Below are 11067 nucleotides of genomic sequence, written 5' to 3'. Positions count from 1 at the left end.
GGAAAGATTTGATGCCTTCTACCAGAGGCTCTGGCTATCATCTTAGAAGGTCCAGGAGCTCTTGGTCACGACTCTTCAGGAAATTTAAGAAGTAAATGAGTGAGTGGGATAGAGGGACGCTGGCTCACCATCTTCCAGAGCACGACCAGGACTGGGTATGGAGGAGAGCAGGGGACACCCTAGATAACAATGTTCTTATTTACTAGAGCAAAGCCTATCCTGGATGGGTTTTCCAGTGTATTGGGGTAGAAGCAAGTGAACGCAAAAAAGCCTTCTTCATCACCAACTTGGGAAAAACAAGAAGGAACTGGCTTGCTCCAAGGTTTCCCTCCACCCTCTAGCTTTTAGAGAGAGAAGAAAAAGCAGACCTCATTCTAAAGTAAAGCCTGGCTCCTCGAAGTGTGACTGAAGGACCAGCAGTCCAAGCATCAGCTGGAAGCTTGTTAGAAATGCAGAAGCCCAGGCCCCAGCCCCAGCCTGCTGCCTCAGAAGCTGCGCTCTAACGAGATCCCCAGGTGATGTGCGTGCAGGGCCAAGTTTGAGAAGTCCCGCTCTAGACCAGCAGGGGGGCTAAATATTGGAATCACCTGGGGGGCTTTTTCAACAACTGATCCCACCCCCAGGAATTCTGATTTAAATAGCCCATCTCCCTAAGTGATTCCAAATGTGCAGGAAAGGTGGTTTAGCACCCAGAGTCCTCCAGTTCCCCCATGAGAACCTTTGAAATAGCCGCAGGTCTGGATGCTGCCGCCATGGATTTAGCACAGGGGCTCCCTGAAGCCCAGGGAATCAGCTGCCCGTCCCGGTGCAGGTAGGAGCGGGGACCACGACTGGCTGGCCACACCCAGGGGCCACAGCTCATCAAGACTGTTCACTGTGCATTTCGGAATGTGGACTCCCTGTAGAAATTTGCCATGGTAGATCAAAACACGAAGCCTGGAATGTTCTATGCCTGCGTGTTTAGCTCATCCTCAAACAAGTCTTTTGCAATTAGGGTAGCAGGAAGGTTGTCCAAAAAAGTTAGGGGCCTAAATTTGAAGAGCCAAAAAAAAAAAAAAAAGCCCCGAAAAACAAGAGGACAAAAAGAGGAGTTACCCTAATGAAGCGACACCCAGCAAACCCCTGCGGTGAGTCAGCACGGGGAGGCCCAGCCCCTTCGAGGGGAGCCTGGAGCTCAGCGCGGGGCTGGGCAGGGCTGTGTGTGGGCAGAAGCTGCTGCTTCTCGTCCCAAGACCAAGTCTGACCAGCAACTTCCCTCCCTCAGCTGCTTGAACTTTTTTTTTTTTTCCTCTGAGGCTGGAAAGAAGTGTCACATTTTGCTCCCTCCTAAGCCCTCTCCCCACGCTTTCCCAGGGACCGTGAGCTGTGTGGAGGGCGCGCTGGGAGCCACCTCCAGCCTCGGGTGGCTGTGACTGCAGGAAGAACTTTCAGCCCCTCTCATCCTTGCACTATGGAGTTCCTCGGGAAGCCCAGGAGCCAGAGAGCTGCTTTTCTGCCTCTCTGCTTGCTCTTTTTGAAGATTCTGCACCCAGGACACAGCCATCTTTACAGCAGCCGCTATGCGGGGTAAGTGGAGAGGCTCTCATGTCCCGATCAGCTTGGACTCCGGTCAGGGGGCTGGTATGCGCCCGAGTGTGCCTCACTTTCTCTGGTCTGTAGACTGCGTATGTAGAATCTGTATGCTTTCCTGGTCACCTAACAGTAAATGTATATGCAGTCCCTGGCTCTTTGGAGAGAATGTGGTGGACGCAAGTCTAGTTTCTCATACTGTTTATGACGTGCCAACCTCAGCCGTGGACCACTGTTGATGGGGATTCTGTCTTTGGAATAGTGGTGGTCAGTATGTGCAGTATTTGCCTTGGTGGTTGCTCGGCAGGAAGGATGCTGTTGTGACACGTGAATTGTGACCTGAAAACTAAAGCTTCCCCTTTAGGATTGTATGCAGAAGCCGTGGGTGGAAATTCACCAGTGATTAAAAATCTTGTGGGCATTTTTTTTTTTTTGAGTGCTTGTTAGCCTACAGAGTGGTTATTAGATTTTCTAACCTGAGCGATGCAAATGAGTCAACTCAAAATAAGAATAAACGTAGCCAACTGTAAAATTATGGGTGTTTTTCTGAAGGGAGAAACACAGAAGGGGAAAACCATTTGTATTTCCCCGCTCTGTGGGTCAGCACGCTTTGTGTTTGCTTCGCATAACGAGGCACGGGGCTGCGTGTAAAGCGGCTGGGACTGCGCATGTCCTATTATCCTGAAGAGTTGCTTCGAAATATGCAGCGAGTGCTTTGCTTGAATTTGCAAGGGGTCGTTCTTTGAATCTGGAAATTACGGCATTCCTGTATTTTAGGGCTGGAAGAGCCTTAAATAGCTCCTCTAGTTCCTTTCTACACAGGAGGAAAACCAGGGTCTTAATTTTTTTTTCTTATTTTAAAAATATTTATTTAGTTGAGGTGTAGTCGATTTATAATGTTAGTTGTTTCTTTTTTAAAATTTATTTAATTTTGGCTGTATTGGGTCTTCTTTGCGGCATGCTGGCTTTTTCTAGCTGCAGCGAGCGGGGGCTACTCTTCCCTGCAGTGCGCGGGCTTCTCATTTGCGGTGGCTTGTTGCGCAGCTCGGGCTCTAGAGCGCAGGCTCAGTAGTTGTGGCACACAGGCTTACTTGCTCTGCAGCAGGTGGGATCTTCCTGGACCAGGGCTCGAACCCGTGTCCCCTGCACTGGCAGCCAGATTCTGAACCACTGCACCACCAGAGAAGCCCTACAATGTTATATTAGTTTCAGGTGTACAACATAGTGATTCAAAAGTTTTAGAGATTTTACTCCATTTAAAGTTATTATAAAATATTGACTATATTCCCTGTGCTGTACAATATATCCTTGTAGCTTATTATTTTATTTTTTAACATCTTTATTGGAGTATAATTGCTTTACAATGTGGTGGTAGCGTCTGCTGTATAACAAAGTGAATCAGCTATACATATATCCCCATATCTCCTCCCTCTTGCGTCTCCCTCCCACCCTCCCTATCCCACCCCTCTAGGTGGACACAAAGCACAGAACTGATCTCCCTGTGCTATGCAGCTGCTTCCCACTAGTATCTATTTTACGTTTGGTAGTGTGTATATGTCTATGCCACTCTCTGGCATCGTCCCAGCTTACCCTTCCCCCTCCCCTTAAATCTTTTTAAATAGACTACAGTTGCTCAATTATGGCCAGTTGAGGAAAACTTTCATATCCATCTGAATGACGGCCAGGTGTTGAAGCAAAGTTGTTCTTTCTAGGAGTCGCGTAGAGAAGGGTTTATAAGTGTGATCCTGGAAAAGAAAATTGCTTCTGTTTCTCTCCTGAAGAATCTGGGCACTGCTTTAGAGTTCCCCTGAATACAGTACTTACGGAGGAAATTGTTCCCTCAGTTTAAGGGGACGCAGGATGGGGGTGGAGGTGTTGGTGGGGATAAGGGCTATGGATGGTAATACAATCCCCAAATTTTCCACCCCGGTGTTCCCGGGAGAAACAGAGGAGTTAACATCTGAGCACTGCTTTTACGTCTCCTGGACACACGGTCCGCCCTCGGAGCCCTGGGTAAGGAAAACGTGTTTAGTGACTGACGGTACAGGCCAAGGTGTGGAGGCGTTTACTCCGACTCTTAATGGATGTCAGGCCTGTGATAAACATATCACGGATTTAGATGCGCCCGTGCGATGTAGGACCTCGCTCCTCTGCTCAGAGGTAGCCCCGACCATAATGATTTCAGTGTGTGGCCCTCATCAATGGTAAGTGACCAGGCCTGTTTCAGGGGAGCAGGTGTGCACACTTCCCTAAACGCCACTTAGAAGAAACGAGGCCAAAGGCGGCGGCCTTTTCTTAGAGAATTTGCAATCTTTGTGGACAAAGTTGCACTACCTTTTCTGTTGTTCTGCAAAGAAAGTAATAGTTGCCATTTTCTCTTTGGCTGCTACCTAATAAGTTAGTCCCAAATGTACAAATGAAAGGTGACTGAAAGTTGGAAGAAAAAGATGAAACATGAGACACTGAAGGGAGCCTTCCCTGTCCATCACAGGAGAGCTTCTCCAAAACCAGAGAGGTTTCAGAGCATACTCACCATGGAAAATGGGGGATTTTTACCTTCCCTTCATTAGATACATGTCATTCTCTCATCACCAAAGACAGAAATTCTGCCTAGGTTTGGGATTATTTTGCTCTACTTCCCCAGAAACTACTTTCTGCAAGTCTAGCTAAGAACCTGGTGGAATGACCTGGTAGAATAGTATTGAGCATTATTTTTATTGCCCATACAAATTTATCATTCTAAACCCTCATTTTTGTCCCTTAAGTAATTTGTTTTGGTGGTGTTGGTAGTAATTATGAAGCAGCCCTATTTCTTGCATTTTTGTTAAAAAAATATTTTTGTAAGTCTTGGTTGAATATAATAATAAGTGATTATCGTTTGCAAGACTGAGCATGGACAAAAAACAGAACACTCAGGGCAGAACAACGTGCTTCCTGAGAGCATCTAATGAGCCTAGTCTTCTTTCTGCACAAACTGGTAACTGGTAACGATTGCGTGGTACCAGCTGTATCATAGGCGCTTGGGAAACAGCAGGTTTAAGCATCTCATGAAAAAAATGTAGAGACTACAAGGAAAATCTGACAAAAACGAATATCTTTTTGGATAACTACATCAAATTACACACAAGGAAGATTTAAAAATACATAGGAAAGGCATGAAGCTAAGTGTGGGAAATAACTTGACATCAAATAACATTTATTGATACTCTGTAAGCAGGCTTCAGGGGCTGCAAATGCACGTCAAACATTTTGATGATAAACAAACATCAGTGAATGAGACTCTGACTAGCGCAAATGTCACTCTGTGTTCTCTCCTTTTCCCTCGTCTCCTCGTATTCCTGGAAGCAGACCTAGTTATTATACTGTGATCCTGAGGGCAAAAAATAAGGATCTTCTGCTTTACATGAAGTTAGGGTAGATTTTTCTAGTGATGGTAAAGGAGATCTAAGCCAGTGACACGATAAACTCTGGCAATGCTGTAGAACCAAAGTGGCTGTGATTCTTCAAGAACCACTTATTTGGTACTTTCTTCATGTATAATGTTGATAAGTCCTGAAGTTCAACTGCCTGGCTTTCAATTTCTGCTTTCCCACACCTAGTAGCTCTGTTACCTTGGGTAAGTTCCTTAACCTCTCTGAGCCTCAATTTCTTCACCTGAGATGTGGAGACAATATTAGAACCTTCCCTGCCAAGTTGTGGGGATTAAATGCAATAGCATGGGTATTGCGTGGTTCTTGGCACTTAGCGGTCTTTCCACCCTGATAGCACAGAAAGTGGCCATGGGCGTGTGCCTCATTCCTTCAGTGAGTATTATTCTGGTGCCTACTTGTGCCCAGAGCATTGGTCAGCAGAGCTGAGGCCCTCTGAGAGCTTGCATTTAGCAAAGAAAGCAGCCCCACACATGATATTAAGATGTACACAGTGCTTGAGTGCTGTATGGGATGAGCAGCCTACTGTGGGAGCGTTAAAAGAGATCTAGGCACCAAGAAGGAGGGTAGAAATCCCTTCCCAGGCCTCCCCTATTCCGGTCACCCAGCCTTCAGGTACCTGGGCTGCGGGTGGAGAGAACACAGACTTTCTGCCACCAGAGCTGCTCCGGGGGACGGAACCCCCTGGTGCTGTGGGTCTGCCTGCGAGGCCTCCCAGACTCCTCCTTCCTCTCCAGCCCTGCGTTTGGTGAAGACCTGTTGCCTTCTCTTTTCTTTCTCGGGGAGAAGCTCCAGTGACCGGCCTCTTCCCCATGAGCATAGGCGTGTGCAGGCTGGTCACAGCCCACTTGCCAGCTGCTGCATCCTGATTAGCCAGTGTCCGTGCTGTACCCACCCCCATCCCTGTCCCCCATCCTGCCATCCCCCCCACACCCCAGTTATTTGTCAAGTTCACTAGTCATCCATGAGAACGGGACATGGAGATCCAGGAATTAGACTTGAAGGAAATAAGACTTCTTCAGGCAGTTTGGTCCTCGAAATCCTGTAAGCAAAGAGGCCCCAAATTTGGATGTGACATTGAAGAGGACTGAGAAATACACGGACTCGGGAACAGATTTGACTTCAGGGACGTCATCCCGTCTTCCACCTTTACCTCTCTAGCTAGTCCCCTCCATCTCTCAACAAAAGCTTTTAAGTCTTTTGCCCTCTGATGGTGGCTTCCTTGGAATGTTCTGAACTTCTGGAAGCCTAGGGCTAAAGCACAAGAGATGAGCTGAGAGTTATCGTCTGTGTTGGTGGTTAAAGCTCTTTTCAGATCGGATGGCCATGAATCCTCACTTGCCAGGGACTGTCCTGGTCTGCACCTGCTGTTCCGGGGTAGTAACTGGCAGTGTACCCCTTTCAGTCTGGCAAATTGTGGTGTCAGCCTGTTTATTCTCCACTGTGTTTGTTTCCTTAATGAGCTCTACTTTAGGTCTTCAACTATCCTCTTATTTCATTCTTTGTTTTTTGAATTGTATTTATTTTTTATACAGCAGTTTCTTATTAGTTGTCCATTTTATACATGTTAGTGTATACATGTCAATCCTGGTCTCCCAATTCACCCCACCACTCCCTCCTCCGCCACTTTCCCCCTTGGTGTCCATACGTTTGTTCTCTACATCTGTGTCTCTATTTCTGCCCTGCATCTTATTTCTTTCTTAAAGCTTATCTCTAGTTCTTTCCATACCCCTAAAAAGAATCCTACTTGTCCTCTCTTTTGTAATAGCCACCAGCCATATTTAGGACGTCTTTATCTCAGCCTAGGTTAAAGTAACTTTCTGCTCGCTGATCTACCTTCCTATAGTCCTTTCTCAGACTGATGCTCTAAGACTTCTGTTGGGTTACTCTCTGGCTCGAAGATCTACTTTGGCTACCTATTGACAAGTCCATCAAATCCATTCTCTGCCAGGCCCTCAAGGCCTCTCTAATCAGACTCTGGTTCCTCTGTCTCTGTTTCACTCTCCTCAGCCCTGAAACTCCCCTGTTAATCAGAGAATAGAGAGCTTCAGCCTTGCTCATCTTTAACAAAGCAGGCAGGCCTTCCTCATAATAAGGGCCTAAAGCAAGGAGGAGGCATCTCAGATCATGAATGATAGATTAAAATGTGCAGGATAGATACAGAGTGGAGGCATGAGGCGCTGGGAAGGGTGTATGGTGGGCTCTAAGGTTGCTTTTGAACTTTTGCCCCCGCAAGTTGGTCTGTGGTTAATACAATAGTTCTCTAGTGTCTTCTGGAAGTTCCTTTTAGCACTTGGCCCTAATTAGTGGGAGATTACTTTCGGTTTTCCTTAGGCACTAGCGCAAAGTGCAGCCCCCAAGTGTGGGTTGTTTATCAGCTGATTACACAAAAAGCTTTCTTCCCTGCCATATGTTGTGTGTCGGGACCTCCAGCTTTGCTTGTTAGGATGCACAGTGCTACAGCTCCCACCCCTGACCTGGACTCACAGACAGACGGTACTCCATAGGGATCAGCATTCCTCCTGCCCCTGAGCTGGTGGAAGGAGGAGCGTTTCCCTTGGAGCCCAGTCTGATGATGGAGCTTTTATTTTACGGCGCCAGGATACTTTCTGGGTAATGCCATTAAGCCTAATCACTTCCACCCTGTGAAAAGCAGTGAAGGATGTTAATGGTTCATGACTTCACAGCCTAGATTGTGCAAGCTACAAAAGCATTATGTTTTCTGTCTTTATACATGGAATTACTGAACGGAAAATTAAAACTTTTGTTGTTTTAGAGTCTTCATTATGATTAATCGGTAAATAACTAGAATATAGGATTAGAATTTGCTTTGCCAAATAAATGCCTTCCCAACCTGCCCCTGGGCATTAACTTCTTTATGATAAAGCAGCATGCAGAATATGAAGCTTTAGCATCTGGTTCTTCGTAGTACAGTAAGTTTCCTTAAAGTTTTCTTATTAAAGGTTGAAGCAAATTTCTAAAGGGTTTCTTCAACAAAATTACCATCTTTGTTCTTTTTCTCAGCACACTTTGAAAATAGTAAAACATTTTCTTATTTTGATATCTATGTTATTAAGGATACTGTTGGGTTGTTTTGTTTTTCTTTCACTTTTTTTGCTAGAACAAAGAGCCCAAAATTCAATGGCTTCAATGAGAAATTTACTTCTCTCTCATGTAAAAATCCAAAACTGGTATAGTTGATGGTGCCAGAGAATCAGGCTCCCTCTGCCCTATACCTCTGCTGTGCTCAACACTCATCTCCCAAATTTGTTAGGAAGGAGTCTTCCAGCTCTGCAGTCCAGCCAGCAGGAAAGTAGAAAGGGATGGTCACTCCTCTTTCCTTTAAAAGCACAGTCCAGAAGTTCAAAGATCACTCCTTACTGGCCAGAATCAGTTAGATGCCCTCAGCTGCAAGGGAGGCTAGGAGATAATGGCCGGATCTGGAGGAACGTACTGTGAAATAATTAGCAGTCTCTCTCTCTCTCTGTGGTCACTCTTACATTTAATGAATGCCAACCCATTCTTCCTTCCACTCAGTTCTCCTAAAGAAATAATCCACCCAAATGGGCACTCAGAATTTTGCACTTCAAGCTGATATAACAGTGTGCATTTTTATTCTGTATATGGTCTTTTAAAGTCAGAGCATCAGAACTGAAGGAGACCAAAAAAAAAAAAAAAAAATCATAGTCCAATCCTTTTATTTAATACCTAAGGAAGCGGAACTCCAGAAAGGAAAAAGGATTTGCAGAGCTGATGGTGGAGTTGGGATGAAAGTCCAGGTCAGCCAAGTTCACAGCTTTTTTTTTTTTTTTTTTTTTTTTTTACAACACTCTGGTGAATCCAGAAAACTTCTTACTCTTTTCTATTCCCTAGACTTGTTGGGGGTGAAGTAAAGTGAGTTGGCAAGGCTGAGAAGCGTTTCATGAGGGGGGATTTCATTTCATTTCTATAAACATTTGTAGGGGATCTGGCCCTCTGCTAGTCTGGGACTACAGAGATGAAAGAACTGTCCATGTGCGCAGCATAATGAGTACTCGGGCAAGTAAACAAACAATTCCAACTCTGGGATCACTGTGCCCTTAGAGAAAACTCTTGGAGCTGGGTAAGTGCAGGAGAGGGTCATTAATCCAGACTGAAGGGTGGAGAGAGGTCAAAGACAAGCAGAAATTTGGGTGGATTATTAAATATGCAAGATATTTTACATTTTTCTTTTAGATGGTTGGTACTTAAAGGACATGAGCCTCACCTCAGTCAAAAAGAACAAGTAGAAATCAGGTTAATGTTTTCCAGACATAGGGAATAAATTACATGCGCAAAGAACTATAGGTGAGAGAGCTTGTGAAGACTAGAAAATCAGAACAATTAAGCATGGCTAAAGTAAAGGGCGGTCTCCTGGTGGGAGTAAGGAGAGATGAGGTAAGGCTTCAAGGTCATGAATCACCTTATGGCCCTATAGTATGGAGTCCTGATTTCTCCCAAAGGTGACTGGGTGCTGATGAAGCATTTTCACCAGGGAATTTAGATAATTAGATTTTTTTGAGGAAAATTCCCTCTACCATCATTGAGAAGGGAAGATTGAGGGCTAAAGATTTGGAGGCAAGAAGACTGGGATATTATGGTGACCATGATAACACAGCAGAGCCTGGCTTCTGGTAGTAACAATTGAAGGGAAAGTAGGAAACCAATTAAAGAAATGTTTAGGCTGCAACTAGAGAAAAGCCCGCAGGCAGCAATGAAGACCCAACACAACCATAAATAAATAAATAAAATTAAAGAAAAAGAAGACCCAAAACATACACATAATTTTAAAAAGTAAAAAAATAAAATGTATGTTTACAAAAAGAAAAAAATATTTAGGTGGTGGAATTTTCACAATTAGATAACCAAAGGGGAGAAGAAAGAGGAAATAGTATAAGGTGATTCTCGGGATTAGTTAACAGGACTGAGCTCTTTGCAGAGAAGGTTAGTACTTTCTCGGATGTGTATGGTTTGAGATGCCTATGAAGTGCCTGATTGGATAGATGGGTGTAAAGCTCAAGGGAAAGATCTAGCCTGTAATGTAGATTCCAGTAACTGATGTGTAAAGAATTTCTTGAAACTTTGAGTGTAGGATGAAGCACCCAGGAGGCACTCACTACATGAAAAGAATAGCGGGGGAAAGCCAGAGAAGAAACCAGTCGAAAGGCCTAGAGAGAAAATAAGAAACCCAAGAAATGTCAGTTAAAGGGATGTAAGAGATCCGAGAAGGAAGAGGTGAGTCACATCAAGTACTGCAAAGTGGTGCCCGTTGGTTTGGCCATTAAGGAAATCACTTGCGTTATCATCAAAAATGCTCTTGGTGGAATGAGGAGTGAAAACCAGAGCACAGTAGGTTGAGGAATGAATGGGATGTGAGGAAATTAGTAGTGAGTGTAGACCATAATTTTAAGAAGCTTATCCATGAAGGGGGTGGGGGGGGAGGGTCAATAACTAGAGTTGAAGAGTTGAATCAGGTTGCTTTTACTTCTTAGGAAAGATACAGCCATATTTTATGCCAGATGGTAGGAATAAGAAAAGATAGCAAGATTATAAGTAGAGAAGAGGGAGGGGGAGAATGGTGGAGTAAGGTCTCTGAAGAGACAAAAAGCTAGCTGCCCTCTCTTTTTAAAGTAGGTGGAGGGTCCTCATCCTAGAAGAGACAGTGGATAGAGAACCTGATAAAAAGAGAGATGATTTAAAGTGTTCCTGAGGGAGATGACTTGAACCTTCAGAAGGATCACCAGGCATTACTGAGGGCCCAGCTGATGGTAGAGATGAGTTTGTAAAGGAACCATGAACCCAGCTCCATGATTTTCTTGAGGATCATCCCATGTTTCCTCATGTTATCTAGATCATGCCGCCCTGGACCCTCATCACTCAGTCTGTTACAGTTCCATGAAAGGGTGAGGGTATACCTTTAAATAAGCCCTTAAGAAGCTATGAAGCAAGTCAAGCAAGATCAATGTCAGAAATCTCCCCATCCATCCTCTGCCTTTCTTTTCTTTGTACCTGCAAGATGGGCTTCTGTAGCTCTGTCTGGCACTCTTTCCCA

General features: G+C 44.8%; 1 protein-coding gene across 1 annotated transcript in view; it reads left to right on the top strand.

Moving 5' to 3' along the window:
• The first annotated feature begins 1205 nt into the window (after positions 1-1205).
• The window catches only part of CPA6 (carboxypeptidase A6), a 264167-nt gene continuing 254305 nt past the window's right edge, over positions 1206-11067 (top strand). The window contains exon 1 of the mRNA XM_004274947.4: positions 1206-1566. Within this exon, the coding sequence (XP_004274995.1) occupies positions 1451-1566 (116 nt within the window). The 5' untranslated portion in view covers positions 1206-1450. The remainder of the gene's footprint in view (positions 1567-11067) is intronic.

The sequence above is a fragment of the Orcinus orca genome, chromosome 17 (genome assembly GCF_937001465.1).
Source record: "Orcinus orca chromosome 17, mOrcOrc1.1, whole genome shotgun sequence".
NCBI lineage: Eukaryota > Metazoa > Chordata > Mammalia > Artiodactyla > Delphinidae > Orcinus > Orcinus orca.
The sequence above is the reverse complement of the archived record's forward strand: the minus strand, read 5'-3'. Positions and strand labels throughout refer to the sequence as shown.